The sequence below is a fragment of the Mytilus edulis genome, chromosome 8 (assembly GCF_963676685.1).
Source record: "Mytilus edulis chromosome 8, xbMytEdul2.2, whole genome shotgun sequence".
In the NCBI taxonomy this organism is placed as follows: Eukaryota; Metazoa; Mollusca; class Bivalvia; order Mytilida; family Mytilidae; genus Mytilus; species Mytilus edulis.
In genome coordinates this window covers 39,450,686-39,473,433 of record NC_092351.1, presented here as the reverse complement: position 1 = coordinate 39,473,433, position 22,748 = coordinate 39,450,686, and the positions used below count along the sequence as shown (strand labels likewise).

The 22,748-nt window shown below is 30.6% G+C and overlaps 1 protein-coding gene across 4 annotated transcripts in view; it reads right to left on the bottom strand.

Annotated features, from left to right (window-relative positions):
- Positions 1-22,095, bottom strand: part of LOC139485563 (inhibitory POU protein-like) — a 30,737-nt gene extending 8,642 nt beyond the window's left edge. The window contains exons 1-2 of one of the 4 annotated variants that reach the window (XM_071270146.1): positions 21,995-22,095; positions 667-735 (exon numbers count right to left, since the gene is read on the bottom strand). Coding sequence is in view for 2 of the 4 variants with exons in the window: in XM_071270142.1 (XP_071126243.1) it covers positions 667-735; positions 5,401-5,433 (102 nt within the window). In the remaining 2 variants the exon portion in view is untranslated. Of the gene's footprint in view, positions 1-666; positions 736-983; positions 1,032-5,400; positions 5,602-16,227; positions 16,408-21,994 lie in introns of those variants that run through there. The other 3 variants (XM_071270144.1, XM_071270142.1, XM_071270143.1) reach the window with 3 other exon arrangements.
- Positions 22,096-22,748: the final 653 nt, after the last annotated feature.

The following is a 22,748-nucleotide window of genomic DNA, read 5'->3' as shown; positions in this document are numbered from 1 at the left end:
ATTTTTGTATATAAAGAAAGTAATCCGAAATATCGCAACATTTGAAAGACTTTCTTTCCGCCTTCAATGATTTTCAATTTATTTATATATATATATATATATATATATATCTTTATCTTTATTCTCACAAACCAATTACAAAGGTATAAATGTACATTTGTTTTAAGATTATGATAGCAATAGAATGATAGTTGATAATAATATAAATTTCATGTAGATATATACATTATTTTATGCAGAAAAAATAGGAAACTTAATAATAATGAAGAAAAAAAATTCTACATTATTTCAATAGTGTTCTTTAAATATTCCGAACAAAGGGAACTAACTCTAATCTAAAACAAAGAACATTTCCATGTATTTACAAAAGTGCATGATTTTATCATACCATAAAAAAGACGTCATGAATGCTTTATATCGTACAGATGATAACTTTGCATACTTGTATCAAGGAACTGTCACTCGTATTTATAATGATTAAAAACTTGTGTATCAGGTTGGATTGATTGATCGAAGGTCGTTCACGTCCAGTAGCAAATATTTCACAAATGTTAAAGACGAATTTACAGCACTGTAATCCAAAATATTTTTTCATAACTTACACAAAACTATGAAACACCATGTATGTATATGTGGTTTTTTAAAGCAAAAGAAAAAGATCCTTACCTTATTCCATAAATATTGTTCATGTTCACCTCCAGAAAAATCTCGGGGTCCTCCTAACGTTGTCAATGTCTGAAACAATAAAAAGATCTGTCAATTATCTTTTTTAAACCTGTATAACTATTAAAAACTTGTAGATACAGTCAGTGAAGCTTTCGAAATAAGCATATGTAAATCATAATTATTTCATTCATTAACATTTGTTAATTTTGATACAGAATCGTATATTATAATTTACATATTATATAAATACATTTTATATATTATATTATTTAAATTATTTAAAATATTTAAAATTCTGTTAACAAATATTAGATTACCGTTAGATTCTCTTCAGGTAGCAAAAGCATCTTGATTTGTTTACTGTTGAATTATTAAATAAGTTGACAATAAAATTTGATCTGTTTTTATACATTTTGTGGGAGGGGCTATGATCTGAATAGTGGACAGGTGCGTGCTCAATGAGACGTGACATTATGATTGGATTAGACAGATCATTAATGAATTAAATGCTTGTTTTTATAAGTTTTGAATGGAAATCTTGTTTTGATATATTTATACAAACAATGCCAAACGGTAGATTCACACCTATAGGCCTTTGTCGGCTCGTGTTAGGCACACGCCACCACGGATCATTTAACACGACACAAAGATAGCCTTTTCTTTGTACCGTTGACAAATTCCGTTCTTTTATCCATAAATTTGTGTTTTATGGTTTTAATGATTGAACTTATTACTGAAATAAAGAAATGAACATCTAAAATTACATCAGAGGTGTAGATTTGGGATATCAACTGTTCCGTGCCGTTACATCGTAAAATTTAACAAAAGGCTGCCATAGCATATGACAAACATACGGCTGTATCTAAATAATAGGAAATTCTCGCGGGAATATTTTTGAGGTTGCGACTTTTTAAATAAATTTTATTTTACTCGTCTCCTTATTTATTTTTCTTATTAGCTTTATTATTTTTTTCTATTTTTTCTCTGTAAATACCATTTCAATCATGCTGTAACTGAATTATTTACTATCTTTATTGACATTTTCATGGTACGGGTTCTTTAATTGACTAATGCAAAAAAACGTCATTTTCTATATATAAACAAGTCTTATAACATCTTACTCATTCTTATTTGAGTAAGATCTATGCAAACATCTTGCAAAAACACTTTTCCTATAGATTAACATTCGAACTTCAATAAAAAGTAACAACTAAATATATCAAAAAAGGTGTAATCATTTATACATATTTTTTTTCCACCATCGTTATTTTTTAAATATTTGATTTAAACAAAATGAAAAATACGCCGTCTGCAACAAGTCTCTCTGACTTAAGTTTGTATTTTTTAAAACTTGAATATCTGATTTTCCAAAAAGACCTATAAATTTTAAACGGTCAATTTGAACAGATTTTTTTATAATTTAAATAAAATCAAAATTAATTCTTAACTGCCCGTGATCGCATTTATGCTACTTTTTATCAATAGTTTATCCTTTAAACAATAAACGTAACTTCCAAAGGTACTTTGACATAGTCATGCGAGCTGTTACAAAAGAATTATGTTTTATAATTTTTATACAATAATAATAATACAGAAAAAACATCAGAGTGGGTGAATTATAATAATCATGATCACGAAACTATAGAACTACTTTACCATCGTGCAATAAAATCGACGAAGTACAAACCATACCATATCCGAATGTAAAAAAGACAAAATGACAAAAAATATTCACAAATACTTCAAGAAAAATGAAGACTGAACAACTCGAACATCACAAAAACAAGGAAGAACAAGTGCTACGATTTAATGCTTTTGCTGATGGGTTACATATTTGTCAGTTTTCGTTCATTTTGTTTCATAAAGTAGGCCGTTAGTTTTTCTCGTTTAAATTGTTTTATATTTGTCATTTCGGGGCCTTTTATAGGTGACTATGCGGTATGGGCTTTGCTCATTGTTGAAGGTCGTACGGTGACATATAGTTGTTAATTTCTATGCCATTTGGTCTCTTGTGGAGAGTTGTTTCATTGGCAATCATACCACATTTTCTTTTTAATATTCACTAGCGACACCAACAAAAAAAAACTGCGTCATTGCGTCTGGTTAGTAAAACCCGTCTGCAGTTGCATTTTGTGATAGTGAATAAAGGGAAAAATTGAGAGGACACGATGGTGACAAATGGGCCCTACACGTGGTCATATACGAGACAGATTTTCCGAAGTTATTAATATGGTAATGATGAAATCATTTAAGTATGACAAGAATACTTACTAAATGTACCCTTGGTTAAGTGAATTCCTTATACATTATTCCTCATTATCAACTTTTGATTTTTATTCATAGCCAAGCACGAAAATGAAGCTACACCAGATTCGTCCAACAATTTACAGAAACTTTATAGATTAAAATACTGTTCATAGAAATGCCACTGTTTAAGAATTTACACCTTTTAGAGCTCTTTACATATTACATATCAGGAATTCCAAAGAATGACAAAAAAGTTGCAGGCAAGGTATAATTCTTTTAAAAGAGAACTCAAACGAAAACAGCATAAAAGTTAGATTTTTATAATGAGAGCTTCTCACACAAAGATATATTCAACAATTCGAACATTGTTTTTGTTATCTAGTGCTGATCGGTTGCTGTCTTCTCCCTTTTTTTTCAATTTTCCTTTATACAAGCGGATACCATAAGATAGATTATTTAAAACAATATGCCAATAGACAAAACAAATCTCAGAAGACAGAAACTAGGACCATATTTCATTATGCATTTTATGACAACATTAAATGAACTTACATCTTTTTTTTTTAAATTTATTTAAAACTACAGAATAACTATAAAGAGGAAAATGGAGTGGAAGCTTCTTACTTTGTCGTATGACGAATTTTACTAGTCATCGAAATAGCATGTAAAAGTCATTATGGCATTAAACACCTTCCCATTAATCAGTGCATATGCAAGAATAGATTATCCTAGCTTTATTTGGCAAATTTTGAGTCTTCAATGCTTCTCAAATTCGTACTTTTTTGGCCTTTTGTAGAAGAAACGCGCGTGCCTTTTTTTTTTAATTTAAAGCCAGATTTATTATAATATATATATCTATATTTCAAATGTGTGACGGAGTTAGTAATTTTGCTGAAAGAAATATATTTGAATTTAAATATTATGATATAAACATATAAAATATGCTTAGTTGCTTTGATTGTTTTGGTACACAATAAATTGCCATTTCAAAAATATTGGGAACTACTGTCTCTATTTAATAAAACAACAATTTCTCGCAATCACATACAAACTAGATAACTTTCTGTTGGTAACAATAATTTATTAATATTTCTGCATCAGCCTATACGATACACCCTTTCGCCATTAAATAATGTTTAGGTATACAGTTTTTAAAACAATAGGTTGAAAGGTGTGCTCGTGTGACGTATTGCCTGATAACTCCAGATGGCTTTGGCGCAATTGCAGACCTTAACAGATCTTAACATTAGGTGCGGATCTCATCAATGTTTAGATAGCCACTTGATGCATTGAAAAAAAACGTTTCATTTTTGCACTTTTCACAAATACAGATAATATATATGACTGCCTTAAACGGGTTCAACATTTCAATCTTTCATATAAAATACACTGTAAAAATAATGAATCGGTTGGCCTACAGGATGTAAACAACACATAATACTTTATTCTTAATCACTGACAAACAAAAATGCAAAATTAATTATAAAATTTGATTAAATCTATAAGTTGTTAAACATACAAATTTCTCCAGACACGTGTTGGCTGGGTTATCTGTAATAATTGTTTATTAATTGCTGGTGGTTATTTGCAGTTTGCAAGTGCAGCGACTTTGGCTATTTGAGGTTAGCTAACGCAATGCTCCGTAGAGACCCATTCCGGAAAGAATCATTCCGGGGAAACAAAATGTTTGTCATAAGGGATTTTTCATGTTTGAAATTAAGCGTACAATTATCACCGATTTGTTGTAATAATTTTGCAGATACAAAAATTGATAAATCACCTGTTACTCTGATTATTTGTTTAATAAATCAAGATTATTTAAACCGTGATTTTATTGACAGAAGCAAGAATTACACATTTTTGTGATTGTTCAGAGTACTTTATTTGAACCTACTTTTATAAATTTACAAATCTCAATCACTGCTTCATACAAAAATTATACTAATTACAAAAAGGTGAATAATTTAGAAATATATATATACTTTATAAAGGTTATTGTTAGAAAAAGAGAAAAATTCTACTTTAAATTTTAAAACTCACGTCACTGGGGTTTGATATTTTCGTGCTCCATATATCCGTGGACAAAAGCAATGTTAAATAAGAGACAAGCATGCATATGTACTTTTGCCTACTTATGTATTAAGCTGATATGAAATCTTTTAAAAATCAAAGAAAGATATATAAAATTTGTTATATTTACCAATGTTCAATATTACATTAAACCACTTCAAAGTGAATACCGAAAGAAATAAAAAGAAATTGATCAGACATTACTAGAACATGCAAATGTCCGATCTACAAATAGATAAAATCATTGTAAGAACATTGCCACTCAGTTATTAATGAAAATGTAAATGATTAATCTGCAAAGAGGAAACGACTTCAATGTCACTTAATATAAAATCTGTTTAATATTTTAAACAGTTGATGAAGACGAATAAAACCTTATTAAAGATTCAAGAATTAGGAAAAAAATCATTTGCCTACCTGATGAGGGTGGTACAGCCCGTAAGACGACATGGCCACTGGGTCAGGCTCCTGGATGAGGGAGTCAGTATAAAAAAAGTAGGGTTTTAAAACGTGTCTTGTCCCCTCAAATGGTAAATTTCTCGTAAATAATAACTGAGTTTTGCTGACCAACTTTTTAAGGTAGCATTAATGTTGTTACCTAGTTTTGTTAATCAATTTCCTTTGGAAGTTTCTGATTGGTCGGTTACCGTCTGTGATGCTGAGGAAGGCGTGTTACCTGGTTATTACCTGCCGGACCATGTGTTTAACGGAAACTATTCTGATGATGGAAATTCTGAATTATGCTTAATCGATAATTACTATTCAAAAGTCACAAAGATTAAAAATAATAGAAATATCGTAAAAGAAATAATTTAGTCCGGCAAGCATTCCTTGATCAATATATAAGTTACTGATAATTAAGCATGCCTATATGTATGATTTCTTACATTTAAGAAATATTTTCTTTTCATTTTTACTTTTACATTTAATTTCATAATTCAAAAAAAAAATCGTACAAATACGTGCATTAATTATTTAAAACAGAAAAATATCATAACTTGATTGGAGGGACACGGAACATAAAATACACAGAAGCTATCTTGTATGACGTGTTCATTTAAAAACGCGACAACAAAATGAATGTAGTCAAAAGGCCTTATTAAAAATTTATCGAAACAACACAATGTTAAAATGATTCCCAAAATTTAAATATTTTGTTGAATATCTTATGTAATAAATATTCTAAAATTTCAAATCTTGAATTCTCTTTATGTGAGATATCAACAGGTTTTTTTAAAACAACTAATTTGTTTTTGGGTCTCTGTTTCGTCGGCCTATAATAAAATCTCTTACTTGAGCTCTAAATCAAAAGATAAACATTTCGTGGGTTCATTTGATTTCAATGCAAAACATGCATTTCCTGTATAATTTTTCTAATTCAAGATTTAAAAGTAAACATGTTCTTTTTTAATTGAAAGTTCTGTTCATATAACTTTTTGCCAATTCTTCCGAATAGAGGAAACACAACTATAAGTTTGTCCAAAGGAATAAAGTATGCTTACAATCATTTTCTATATACAATATCTACTACTGCAAAAGAGTAACGGCTCAGGGCCCAGTTTCACGAAGCTGTCTTAGGACTAAGACATATCTTAGGATGGTCTTACGACATATCTTAGTCCTAAGTGGGTTTCACAAAGCGGTCCTAAATTAGGACATCTCTTAAAGTTGGTCATAAAGTTAGGACAACGCGAGAGGTGTCTTATGATGGTCTTAGGATAGTTTTACGTTTATTTATATAAATTACGCTCATTTTTTATATTAATTTTGAAAAAAAATATCTTATTATTATATAATTATCTATTCTCCTGTTCCTGCTTAAAACATATATACATTGACGGATTATCAGGATTTGTCAACAATGAAAGTTCGATGTATTGATATAAAAATTGCACGATTTTATCTCTTAACCTTTTATAACCAATAAAGTCGAAATTGAATTCAACTCACTTGTACCAAAACAATGTCATAATTTTATATTCTTTTTTCTTAATTTTGCATTGAAAATTTCATATTTATATTGATGTATTGTTTAAAGATAATTTATATATAAATTACTTTTATTTTTTTATATTTATTTTGCAAATTATGTCATTATATTAATCATACGTTTAGAATAATTTATGGTAAGACATACTACATTTACATGATTTTTTTCCGTAGATCATATTTATATTTGAAAATTTAAAGAACTTGCGACAGGTTTAGGATGTCTTAGCTAAGATGATCATAAGACAGCTTCGAGACGAGGTCTGAGATATGTCCTAGGATAGTCATAAGAGGATCATAAGACATGTCCTAAGATATGTCTTATGACATGTCTTAGGATAGCTTCGTGAAACCGGCCCCAGGTATGTAAAACTCAAACCACTATACCATATATTTCTATTGGCATGATTAGTACAACCCTACATTTTGCAGACAAGAAATAGCCTTACTTAAAGGTGAAAGCTTTTTTTTATCAAGCATATCAATAACAGTATCAGGGGCCGTGTCAACGAAGCTGTCCTAGGACTAGGACATGTCTTAGGATGGTCTTAGGACACGTCTTAGTCCTAAGTCAGGTTAACGAAGGTGTCCTAAAATAAGATATGTCCTAAATTTGGTCCTAAAGTTAGGATATATAAATAGGTGTCTTAGGATAGTCCTAAAGGTTACGATGTCCTAAAACGAAATAAAAACAACAAATGTGGCATAAATTCATTAATAAAAATACTAATACAATAATAAACTAGTATAATGTTATAGAAAATAAACTAATTAAACAAAATTTTTCAATATTTCTTAAAGATTCAATTGTGTTACATTATTTTCAATTTGTAGACAAATTTGTTATTTAAAATGCTTCCAGATATAAAAATAAAAGCGTTCATAGTATTTAGTTTGAGTTTTGGGAATAATAAGCATATTACAAGACATTTGTGTGGGTGTGCTAGAAATTACATTGAGATATTGCGGACAAGTCATTTGGTGAAATGCTTTACTATTAACTAAAATTGCGTTTCTGTACACAACTCTATATGAAATGGACATCAAGAGAAAATCTCTAAAAAGTATGTTTGACGATGTCATATCGTTACGCTCATACATTTATCTGGAATATATGGGACTGTCCTTTTTGCTTAAGGTTTATGTACCCTTCTGTAGCCATTTTTGTACGAACTTTCCAAACTTCAATTGTATCAAAACTACAGATATAATAAATAATAAAGATAGGCCATTTTGTACATATTCCAAGGGGAAACTTGATGCAAAGCTTATTTTTTACTGTTCCATTGCATTTAATAGAAAAAGAGGACTTTGTGGCAAATAAATCAAGATTTTTATAGAAAATCCACAGCCTTTATCCTTGTACTCTCATATTTGGCAATTTGATGACTGATAGATATAGGATTATTGCATGCAGTGCTAGCATTGATTTCCTTAAAACAAGTTTATAAATGTAGTTATTGGTTAAGACAAGTATAAATATGGCCAAAATCAAGTACACCTTTTAGGGTGCGCTCGACTTTAGTGACTCAGCACGAGGTGTTTTGGAATTTAAAGGTTACTTAGAACTTTTTGTAAAAAATAAACACTAGCACATCATAGAAAATCAAGTGAGTAATTTATGTTTCAAATTTTATAACAAAAATCTCTGTATTAAAGGCTGTGGATTTTCTATAAAAATCTTGATTTATTTGCCACAAAGTCCTCTTTTTCTATCAAATGCAATGAAACAGTAAAAAATAATGCTTTACATCAAGTTTCCCCTTGGAACATGTACTAAATGGCCTATCTCTATTATTTATTATATCTTTAGTTTTGATACAATTGAGGTTTGAAAAATTCGTACAAAAATGGCTACAGAAGGGTACATAAACCTTAAAAAATACTATCATCATGAGCAACATTTTTTGCACCTAACCAAACGGTGCTATGTCAATTTAAATGTGGGGGAAAATGACTTCCTTTTACTTAATCCTTATTCAATACATGCAATGAAATCGAGTGGACCCAAAGACAAAACAATTTACATACTAACATTAAATTCCCACACGAATCGAATATCTCATTTAACAAAGTTGTGTGACTATTTAGTTTTGTTGTCGTATGCAATTCATTTGTATTTTTTTGTCGTGTATAATAACGTTCTACAAGTATTACGTTAAAACTTTTATTTTGCATAAATTGTTTTCCATAAAAGAGTCCTCCTTTCTGCCTTTACACATATAGTGAAATAGAACAAAAATATATGTCATTGAATTCCCTACATATTTTTTTTCAATTAAATAAATGTGTTAGGATGGTCTTAGGACCATCGTAGTTAGGACTATCCTAAGATAGCTTTGTTTTACATCCTAAGACATGTCTCAGACACGTCCTAAGACCATCCTAAATAATGTCCTAAGACATATCTAGACCAGTTATAAATTAGTTAATACACATTCTGAATTAAAATGAGTCTTTTTGGTTTAGATGTAACTATGCCGACTACAGGGCCGTAACTAGCCTCTTATAATATTGAGGCAAAATATGTTCGCCGAGTGTAGCGAGGTAAAAAAAATTTGCTTGGGGTCTCGGGGCCGATTTTTTTATGGCTAGATTGAAATAGTGACAGTGCAGTATTATATTTTAAGTACTAGTACTGCTTAAGTCGACACTACGGACCATCTTGACCTTGTTTTATGGTATTAATGATTCTTTTATTGTTGAAGACCCTCCATCAACTATCAAGATGAAGAATAGGGGAAAAAAACTTTGGCCATTGATCATTTGTATTTTTTCTATGCATTGACTTCGTGTGAGATAAGGTCCTGTGCACGTTTACTCCATATTCTTTTTTTTCTGTTTAAGAGTCTAAACACGACCTCATGCAAGTTTAATCCTTCAATGTAAAAGGTCATATGGCAATACATTGACTTTTTTTTAAAGATGATTTGATACCGGGATATTGGTGGTCTTACTTTAATTTAAACCATGTCAGCTATCTAGTTTCATCTACAAAAAAGAGCCAGTTTTGTATTCTTTGATATCAAGTTCAATTTTCCATGCAGAAACGACAATTTTTTTTTATGTCCAGTAACATCGTATATTCTTAAAATAGTTTCTCGTACAATGTCTGGACATCGGTGGACATGCAACATGGCAAAACCACAGATTACGAATGAAAATCAACACTCTGCAGACTATAGTTATAAAGTAGTATAATAAATGAACAAAAGACAAACCCAGGACACAGAAGTACAAACAATAGACCATCAACTCTGAAAACTAAAAGTAAAATAGAAACATGTATCTCGAAAAACATGCACGGGAGACATCAGAGAGACTTGCAAGACACTTTCCGTGAAAACAATTCAGGTTGATATGAAGACAATCCTGTTTCAGTTTTTTTGTTTTTTTTGGTTTTTTTTTTGGAAATTTCCAACATGAGGCATTTGCCTCATTTGCCTCAATGTAGTTACGGCCCTGGACTAATCATCTTTTTGAAATCAAATTGTTTACTCGTTAAACTTTAATAATTTAAAGAAATGTTATAGTATGTGCCTCTTGGCATTCATAGAATTTTAAAAGTACAAAACCCCACACACAAAATAAGAACGGTCATTACATTTTTAATGAAAACAATCAAACATCCGGCAGCTTTCCTCTTCTGGGTAAACTCAAAAGTAAGTAGCTGCAAATGACACTAAATATTTCATAAGTTTTCGAAACATCATTCATGACTTGCAGTTTCATTTTTAAAAATTCCCTTGTCATTGAAAGCATATAATTGTCTTGTACAGTGAATTTCAAAGATGCTCTTTACATGTGAATGCTTACTTTGCACTGGTTCTGAATTTTTAATAGAAGTAAGCCTTTTATTCTTAATTATTTCTAATTTTTTATTGTTTGAAAGCGGAAAAAGCAAACGCAATGGAGTGAAGTGCCTAGGTACTCGCATGATCACAATATGTTAACTTGAAAAAACGTCATTTCTTCACTCGAAGGATTAACTCCAAAATGAAATAGATGCATCACATCTTCTGATTGGCTGAATGTTTTTATATATCACCTCATGAATATATAGTTTGTAATGTGACCGTGACATCATCAACGGTTTTATCCGTGATTTATTCATTAAAAATATCGGATTTAAAATTAAATCATAGGGAATTACTGCAATATTTTTTCTGTCTACTTGTTCAAAAATCTGGTGCACACTTTTAAATAACCCGATTCGTCGGTTATTAAGTGTGCACCACATTTATATGTTATTTTCTCATCAGCAGAAGAAATATTACAGTCATTCCGTAATCAAAGTGACTTATTTGTAGTAATAAAACAGAGCTCCCCAATGTAAATTGGGTTATATTTTGTTTGAAAAAACACGATTGCATGCATCAGAAACCTATTGCCTCCTTTTACGGGATCTTGGTTCGATCGCAACCTTAAGGGTACACATTTTATTTCCATTTTGACACTGAACACTACCCAAAGACCATTATAAAACTGCCTATTGACATTATCTGAGTATGATTCTCGTAGATAAATCTTATGACAGTTGAAATAGTAATGAATAATAAAGTTAAAGTTTTTTTTTTTTTTATAATTTCTTGTTACAATTTTACAGAACAGAAACATATTACACTATCACGCATATTTTTTTTTTTTTAAAGTTCAAACTGAAATATTTGTATAAATATGTGTGTAATAGTGGTACCTTCTATAAGTGTCCTTTACCATTGTCAATAACGAGACGTCAGATTAACTTCAGCCCTATAACATATTTATGATTATACCTTATACAGCTAGGGTTGGTCATGGATTATTTTTTGTAAATTAGATTGCTCTTAAATGTTGTGTTTTTTTAATAACTATGGTCTAGCATTTGGCTTCCAACAAAATATGGTCTAAATAAAGACAACAGTAGTATACCGCTGTTCAAAGTCCATTAATCGATTGAGAGAAACCCAATCTGAGTTATAAACTAAAAACCGAGGAAAATAAAATCAACTATAAGAGGAAATAAACGGAACAACAGAAATACTTAAGCGCAACAAAACAAACGCTAACATACATCGAAACGGACTATTTGATAACAAGTGTCATAATCCTGACACGGTGCAGGACATTTGAAGAAAAGTTGAAGTTTGAACCTGGGGTGTTGTTTTTTTGCCATCCAAACCTCCCGCTTATATGGCAATGTTAAAAAATATCGCAAAAAGACAACTCTTCGTGACATAACACAGCAAAAAAAAAAACACACAACAACAACAAGCACATAAAAATGCACAAAGAACAATACAACAACAGCACATCCCAAACAGAAACCGCAGAACAACAATCGACATCATCCTTTAACAACAGCACTGAAAGGCAGCAAATGAAAAAAATCCACAAAATCATAAAAGCGTTTCCAAGTTATGTTATGGTATCGAGATTTAAAATTATATTTTAATGGTAAATTTATGATAGGACATAATATATTATAATTTTCACAGATTTACATAAATTTACATATGCAGTAAGCTTCTAATCCAGACCAATATCCACTAGCAGACCAAATTATCACTCCCTGTTATCTTGTCAAATATACACCGAATTATGACATAAAATATTGGCTTCTCTTTTAGCCCATTTGTTCAAATTGGCACCAATATTTTGCTTTTTGACTCATCAGTACTCTCAGACGCGCCTCTATTTAGTTTTGTACAGAAATATCAAAAGCAAACTTTTGAATCTTTGATTTTAATGCTCTAATTGCATCATTCAGAGGGAACCCTAAGCATTTCTGAATGTATATATTGTAAAAATAAGTTTATGTTTATTCTTTGCTTTCTATTATATTTTTCACAATTTATATTAAAATAATTGCAGTGTATTCGAAAATTACGTTTTGACTAATAAGTGTTTTATTTGTTTACAAGTTAGGAGAGAGATTTGTAAAATCAACTTTGTGAATATCTGAATCCTAAATATTATTTCATGTGTATTTTATTGTTAAGTGATTAAAATTGCTATGTTATTTGTTAAATGATTAAAATTGTTAGTTACAAAGACAAAATGCCAAAGATTTTTAAACAACTATATGCCATCTAACACTTGTAATCGTCCAATACATCATCGTCCAGAACATGCATGAAATATTTGCCACTGGACTTCAAGCAACCAACATCAATCAACCAATACAGCCTTCATCAAAGAGCAAAATCCAAAACCCTGATATACTGATATATATTGTAGAATGTTTGCCATGACCGACACCAATGTGAAAGTTTCATATAAGGATAAATAAGATATTCGGAGACATAAAATTCAATTATATCTCTTTGATATATATCCAGATAAAAATCTGTTATGTGAAATTTTTTAATACATTTCCCCCATTTCTACCGTTACACTTGAGTGATCTATGAAGAATACGCGAACATATGTACACTATGTTACCGTTAATTCTCATATGACTATTAACACATAATTGAATTTACCTCTAAATCATATTGGCAAGATTAAATTGTCTCTAATCAGACTATCTGTCAAGAAATACACCTTGATCTGAACAACAGACACACGAAAGGGAAAAAAAGCATTGATCCGAGACCACTATTTTTTATCATTTTCTTCAATGACAGGAAATAAAAGAAAACAACTTGAGCATGGAATACTGTTTTATGTTATTCTAATCTTTCCTTATTCAATTTCTAATTCAGTAATATCGATTAACTCTTTGAAGATAACGACTTTTAAAACATTGTTGAATTTAACTTTTAGAAGATTTATCAATATAATAGTTTCATACATTTTTTATTATTATAATTACTGTTAGATATAAACTCAGTAAGACCATAGTGAAAGAGAACCAATAACATCATGAATTTCACCATTTTAGGAAAATTATCATAAATTCTGAAATTTTATATATTATCATTACAGTAACTTTTAAAAGAGGGGCGTAAAGGGGGTAAGTGCTCGGAAGAACGCGAAATAAAATTGCCATTTCACGATGAACGAACAATTAAGTTTCTAGCACGTTGATCTTTTTACCGATTTCACGAATCACAGTGAATAACGAACTTTTTTCACGACTGCACGTGAAATATCAATGGCAAAACACGTTGCAGGAAAATAACCCTTTACCACCCTCTTAAAACTATTTTTGATAATAACAATAATTGGTCCATACAATATCAAGTGTTTACAATTTTTACATTTTACCATTCTTTTATTCTCTATACTAAAAAATGTAATTTATATTACTAGTACTTGCTTTGATCACTTATGTGTACACACAAATCAAAATGGATCCACTTTTTTCTTACAGATTTTCAGTGGCTGCCAGCTTGAGTCTGGTTATTTTCAATGAAAGCTGCTATAGTTTTTTTGTTTAGCAAAGCGTTATACACACTAATAAATTCTCTTCGTTCTTTATTTTTTATAACTAATATTTTCATTATTCCTGCTTACAAATAAGATTTATATAAAAGGGAGCACTGAGACTATGCATTAACGAACTCTTGCCTTCTTCAAGAACCGACATTGATGCATAGACACTGTAATAAGTGAAAAGAATACAAGTTAAACTGACATTATGGTAAACCAAAGCATTCTTTTAATAGATTCCATCAGTCTATATAATAGTGTTATTGAAGAAACGTCAGGTGAACATGGTAAACTCACAGCGAGTTTTTTTAATATAAAAATCCACAAAACGGTACTTTGATAACATTATTTAAATTTTAGGCTTCCAAATGCAAAATTATATTGTTTAACTAAAAACATATACATAAACCGTTTATTTTGTTTTTCCAGGATCAATATTTAATACAAAATGTTTCAGGCACTAGAACAGTTATCGAATAGGAAAACCAAGTACGAAAAAAATAGATACAATGTGATATATAATCCTACTTAATAATTCAGTAGCATTCATATGACTGACTGGTATATCAGGTACAAAAATCGCCGGTGAACGTGTGTTTTCTGCCTAAGACATAGAGACACCAAATTAGACCAAAAACGCGTCGACTTAAGGTTTTTTATTATTTCTATATATTAGGAACTGTATATATCATTATTTATTTGAATAAGTCACTATTTCGATAATGTGAAGAAAAACAGAAGGGTTGAATATAAAAAAAGAAGATGTGGTATGATTGCCAATAAGATAACTCTCCACAAGAGATCAAAATCACGGACACAGGAATTAACAACTAAAGGTCACCGTATGGCCTTCAACAATGAGCAAAGCCCATATCGCATAGTTAGCTATAAAAGGCCCCGAAATGACAATGTAAAACAATTAAAATGAGTAAATTAACGGCTTATTTATATAAAAAAAAATGAACGAAAAACAAATATGTAACATATAAACAAACGACAACCACTGAATTACAGGCTCCTGACTTGGGACAGGCTCATACAAACATAATGTGGCGGGTTTAAACATGTTAGCGGGATCCTCAACCCTCCCCTAACCCTGGACAGTTGTATAACAGTACAACATAAGAACAAACTATAAAAATCAATTGAAAAGGCTTAACTCATCAGATGGACAAAAATACAAGACAAGTGGACGTGGCCGGGTACTCATCTAAAAAGTACTTTACACAGTTATTACAGTTTTTTCCTCTTTAAAGAATTGTGCATTGTGGCATGTCTTCGGTAGCCTCTGTTGATTAAGTCACAATCAGCTTGAATAAACTTGGGAAATTCAGAGCTGAATATGGCAACACAAGTTATTTTTAATAACCGTATTTTTACCTAAAGATTTCAAAATAAGGTGTTGTCTTAGAATTGCAAATGAAAAGACTTCCAAAGACTAAAAGTAAAGGGATCTCAGAAGCTACAAGTCATCGTGAAGCCTTCACTGAGAATGAGCAAAGGCCAAACCCTACATTAAGCTATATAAAAGGGATGAAAAATGAAAATAATCAGTTAAAAGAGAAATTCGCAGGCTTGGTCATTATTAAAACAAAATATGACAGACAGCAATCAACGACTGCAACTGGATAACAGACTCCAACAAAGTTAAACGTCAATTCGTTTTTGAATGTGCCTTGCTGTCCCATTGGCGGTTCCTTACAATTCCTTATTTTTTTGAAACATTTAACAAAATCAAATATGTAAACTCCAAAATCGTGTGTATAAAATGAAAACTTATTTTTTACGGGAACGATGACTCCTATAGGCAGATTCTAAACGATGATATGGGTACACTTAACACCTTACAGTATGACCTGACAAGTTAATGTCAGGCCTCCTCGTGCTTCAAATAATTACTTTCTTTAATTAACCCTTCTCTGATGTAAGTTTAGATAATTCAAACAGCCATTGCTCTAATTAATTTCCGAAATCTTTCTTGTAATAAGATTTCATTCAGTTTTCTGACGCTAAGGTAGGTTGGTTAATCAACAAAGTCCGTGTTTCAAGTTAATTTCCCTTGTTTGGTCGTGATTAAATCCTCCATTTATCAGTAAAGGTCACGCAAACGTCTTACTGGGTTGCAGTAGGTATTATTAAATACCAATGCAAGGGACATATGTAGCATAGCCCTACCAAGTACTATACAAATCCTTGGTTTCCAATGTAATTAAAGCAACAATGGTTTGACCAACAGAAAATGGGTTTTGTTTGATAATGAGTTTCCTTTTTTTTTTTTATATAAAAAGACATAAAACTGTGTATTGTTGATAATTTTAAGACAATTGAAGTACCTTATATTGGATTAATAAAATTGTTTCAAGGCGAATTTGAAAGACATCGTGATATATCTAATTTTAAACTATGTACATGCAAGATATGACATTTTATTTTCAAATCCAGAACGCAATCTATTAGTGTGAGAAAAAATTGCAAGTTTATATGCACTATTAAAAAAAGAAGATATGGTATGATTGCAAATGAGACATCTATCCATAACAGTTCAAATAAAGTTGATGTAAGCAATTATAGGCAACCGTACGGCCTATAACAACGAGAAAAAACATACTGTACAGTCGGTTATAAAATATATAAAAGGCCCCGGACAAGAAAAATATGAAATTGGGGAAAACTAACGGGCTAATCTATAACAAAACAGTTTACGAAAAATAATATGACAGACGTGAACCAACGACAACCACTGACATTTTAAATTATCAAGCAACTGTCCACATTAGGGACTACAATTGTACCCCTAGCGACATGGCTATCAGTGCATTGTTTTGGATACGGTATGTCCAAAGATAAGCTGAAGATAATAAAAGTCTACAGTTCCCCGATTCATATAATCAACATTAACCAAAAGCAAATCAGAAACGACACAACGACAAATCGCATATAGTTTTCCTGAATTATTTTCTTTTTAAACCTGATACAAATCAACAAAAGAGTTCCTAAAAAAAGCAGGATCTGCTTACCCTTCCGGAGCACCTGAGATCACCCCTAGTTTTTGTTGGGGTTCGTGTTGTTTATTCTTTAGTTTTCTATGTTGTGTCATGTGTACTATTGTTTTTCTGTTTGTCTTTTTTTCATTTTTAGCCATGGCGTTGTCAGTTTGTTTTAGATTTATGAGTTTGACTGTCCCTTTGGTATCTTTCGTCCCTCTTCCTACTTTTTGTGGGTCATTTTAGGAAATATAGATTAATTCCATTGACTAGCATTTGATTTGTATGAAGAAATTCAGTCTTTTTAACCATTTGCTGCTGTACCAGATGTGAAACATAAAAATAAGATTTCTCCTGTCGACAATATGGTACGGTTGTGGTCACGATTTTAGCGATAATAAACGCCTTGGATCACTGATCCGATCAGTCCGGAAATATTGAAATGTCAATAAAATCATAAACGTTTATTTTTCTTATCATAATGATATTTTTTATAAAGACGTATAAATTGAAGCATGAACGTTTCCTTTGTAATGATTCCTGATTAATTATTTGGTTCGAATTTCTTCATATGCGCCACCTGTAACATAAGCTCAACAACCGTGCATTATTATTGAAATTAAGTCTGATTTGAATGTCTGTGGAACGTCGTTCTGTTGAGTGGCGGAATTTTCTTTTTGCGCCGATTACATAATATTTATTCTGTCTCATGCTGAAATATTGAATTTGAACTTTAATGTATTTCAATGCCAAAAAATAACTCCATTTATTAGATTTCTTATTATCGTGACAAAAACTTAGATATGTCTTGAACACACAAAAGTTTTTAAAGGTTTTAAATATGGTAAATTCAACTTAGAAAAACTACCTGATATTCTATTTGTTCTCTGATGGAGAATCATATCAAATGGGGTCTCGGTGGTCAAGTGGTCTAGAAGTTCTACTACTATAATCTCTAGCCAGACAATACTGAGGTTGTTTACATTTATTTTGCTTATCCACAGACTTTAATAGCCTTTTATGTCGTTTTGAATTTGCTTATTAAATGCACAATGGTGAGCTGCAATTGTTAGCATACTTGCCCTTGTCGTCTCATAATTGGCAAACACGTATCTTATGCTAAAATACTTATGTTGCTCACGATGTTCCTACAACACGACATTACATAAAAAAAAATGGGACCTCCAAAGTTTTTACTGAAATTTTGACGTCTAATAATAGTTTCATTCGTTTTTTAACATGTTTTTTGGTTGATTCTTTCTCTGTTTTCTGGTTTGATATGAGAGTCTAGGGCTGATACCATGGCCAATATGGAAATGCCTATTTATAATCAATATAAGTCTATCATATCTACAAGAGACCAACCCACGTGCATGAACCATCTTTTAATGAGAGCAATGTTCTTGAAATGTTCTTTGGAAATATATAATTACATAACTATAGTTATTGTGATACTATATTATGTTATCATGGTTTTGCAAACTTTTTGTAATTTAATCTGTTTACGAATATTTATTCATTGAGTCTCTTGAATTTGAATGAAGGCGGCTGGTAAACGTATTTCTTAAACAGCAACTTAATAAGCGTTTGGAAAGAGCAACAAATGTCAACCTCCAAACTGTCGGTTCTTTAAATGTTTAGATTTAAATTTTACATAAGAAAAGATACAACAGAATTTTTAATTTTTGACGCAGATGATACGTCTTTGGCATACTAGCGGCGCAAATATAGTTACGACGTGAATGAATTCTAACGCAAAACGATGCCTTTTTTATTTGGCGCAAACGGATTTCTCTCAAATTTTGAAATTCAGTTATTTGTTCTAGTCAAATTTCTAAATGTAGCTTTTCTATTTTACTATCTCATTGTTGCAATATTAAAAACTTCTATTCTGCTTAGCCATAAGTTAATTTCTCAGTTTGTTTCACGGAGCTGAATGAAACTATACGTTAGACTTTCATTTATATGAATTTGATGTAAATCTAACAAAGCGCTCTTTGGAAAATACTTTTTATGACTTTCTGATACTATGATTCAAAGATAAATGAAATAAGAACAAGGAAAACTCATGAATACTATTTCATAACAAACAATTGTAGATTGGGCATACAATTCCATAAATGTATTAATTGCTAACACGTGCAGAAAGGCACGATAGAATCTTAATATCATATTTATGGGGATTTCTATCAAAATATCAGATGTGCAATTTTGCTTACGTGCATGGCATTTGCTTAATCATTCTGATACCCGGTAATAATTTTCAAAACAATTTAATTTATTATTTTTTATGATTCCTTTTTTTTCCTGAACTGAACTAATGAAACAGCTACGATTTTTTTTATAGTTTGGAACTCATATATTTTAAGTTAAGCAAGTTGGAAACAACATCGAGGCATGTTTTGTTATGGAACGTTACATTGGATAATAAATGAAATAGTAGAACCAATTTTTTTGTTTTCCTTATGTGTGATTTCTTAAAAACATAAGTAGATATAGGAAGATGTGGTGTGAATGCCAATGAGACAACTCTCCATCCAAATAACAATTTATAAAAGTAACCATTATAGGTCCATGTACGGCCTTCAACACGGAGCCATGGGTCACACCGAACAACAAGCTATAAAGGGCCCCAAAATTACTAGTGTAAAACCATTCAAACGGGAAAACCAACGGTCTAATCTATATAAAAAACGAGAAATCATTAAGGCCTTTATTCTCCATGACAAAAAACAACATAAAGTTTACAGACATTTAAAGACATTTTTATTCATGAACAAATTATAATAAGTTTATTATACATTAATCTTGCTAACACCATCTAGATCTTTCAAGACCAATAAAATGTAAGCAAGTCGGTCTTCTAATAAACATTAAGATTTCAAGCCTAATTTAGGACATATTCAATATCATATTAAAGTTACTCCATTTAATTAAATGATTTGCCATTTCAATTAAAACAGAAAACATATGAGCAATGATCTTTCTTTCAAATCGTTGAAATACATGACAAAAAAATAATTTCAATATTTTATTTTCATTTGGTTGTATAAATCGTAAGAAGGCGAATGAAAAAGCATACAACCATATGTTTAAAGCGCTTTTCTGTCAATCTGATAAAGACAGACCAAAATGTTAAAATAATTTGATAAAATGTTATTTAAAGAGAATTACCAATAGCATAGGCATTGAACACATATTTGTAAATTTGACAAACCACACGAACATTAAAAAAAATAGAAATTTTGTAACGCAGAAGGTTATTTTTTATTTTTAAAATATCTGTTTTTCGATATTTGATATGCATCGCATTTGTCAATATTTAACACCCATACCTTAAATTCTAAATGACTCACGAATAATAAATTTTGAAATCTGATAATTTTAAAAATTTTAAAATAAAAGATCGTTCTACGAAATCAAATCCAAAATCTCGTTACTCTTTTTAATGTTGTTGTGTCTGATGGCATAAATTTAAATTTCCGCTTGTATTTATAGAAGTTTTCGAAATATTTTCGACGTGAACTTAATTTCATAACTCAGTAAGAGATTTCTGCCATGCAGGCCGCTTACAAAAATCGGCTGTACAATATAGCTACATGTTTTTGCAATATAGATGTTGTTGTATATCTGCCATACTAGTAGCCGGTATGGATGTTTGTTCTTTGGGTTCGGTGCCGACGTGACACGTTGATTCCGTATAAAACAATGTGACGTTCATTGGGCTTCTTTTCGCCCCCCCCTTAAAACTGACAACAAAAAGGCACTAGTGAAATATGAAAAGCTATTTTGCATACGCAAAACCTAGAGCAAAGATGATCATTTTTAGCATGAAGTAAAGATGAAACGAGGGAAGCGTGGTCGGTGAAGTACTTGTTGTTTTTGAAGGAATTTTCGGATGATTTGTACCATATAAAATTGAGAATGGAAATAGGGAATGTGTCAAAGCGACAACAACCCAACCTTAGAGAAGACAATAGATATATTTATTTTTCTCCGAATAAATGACCACAACAACAAAATAAATTGCTCCAGCTTTAAATGTATTCTGTATTACAAATGTATTGAAATTCGTACTTTATTTTTTAAGAGCTCTTGAGATGTGTCTGGATTTGTCAAAGAAGACCACATCCTAGTAAAAAAGTGTATATATCTTAGTTTTCAAAAAATCATGCCGAACTCGACATGTAAGCAAATTCAAAACACACACGTGCAACAAATTCATTGTAACATTTGACAAAATCAACATCTCAATCTTTAACAGATAAGAACAAAAACAACTTTGAATAAGCAACAAAATTAAGTGCATTTAAACCAAAAAAAAACTTTAAGAAAAGGACAGGAAAAAAGGGTTCCCTAGTGCATATGCGTGAAACAAGTGAAAATGAAACAATATAATAACTTATTTCTTCTTTGCATGAATTCAGATGTTCATCTTTTTTGAACTGTTGTCTCATTGTCGTTCACCATGAAAAAAAAGATATTGACATAAAAAGTTTTGTGTTTTCTAAAAAAATATATATTAAGAGTGACGTAATAATTGAACTTAGAAATTTGGAAGAAACTGTACTTTTTTGCTCATTACCAGGTCTTAAACTGACCATCCGCTTTAATTCGTGATTTTAAAATTTATGATATTTCAATCGTATTTTTAACACATACATTTGACTCTATTATCTTACCTATCCGTCTTTTCAAATCAGTAAAATTGCTAAGAACATCCAAAATATAACAAGAAATTCATTATATCCAAACATACGTACATGGACGAATCTTTTAAATTATTTTGTAAGCCAAATGAGATTTTATTATATATAGAATGGGGTGTAAATATTTTACAAGTTTTGCTCCATCTTTTATTCAGAAGCTAGTAGCATGGATGATATTGGTGTATCAATACCATATTTATAATTTACAATATTCAGTGTAATATTTCTCTATAGGTATATTGCACTGACGAATCAATCAATCTCATTATTTTCTGGTAAAAAGTGTATTTCTTAGAATTTTAATAACCTTGTTATTAGGTTTCATTGTTTTTTAAATCAGATACTCTATATTTCCATCAGGTTTCAATTTCACAGTCTGGTTGATGCATGTCGAAAATTCCATAAATTTATAAATATTTTAAAAAGTTAAGAAGTATAATTTCTCGTATTTTTTTTAATCGACTTTTGGTGACTCAGATACAAGGAGCTCGCTGTTATCATCTGTTTTATCAGTACCATAAGGATAGCTTGTGCACAAGAATGAAAGAACTTCTTTTGACCTTGTTCAGTCGCCATAAGTTATAAACAAAAACAAGTCATGTAACTGATAAAATTTCTCAGAATAGAATTAAATCGATTAGTCAAATACTTTAAGTTAAAAGCTAAATATTTTAAACGAAAGTGTATCCAGAACTTGAAACCAAAAGTAATTATACGTATTCTTTTC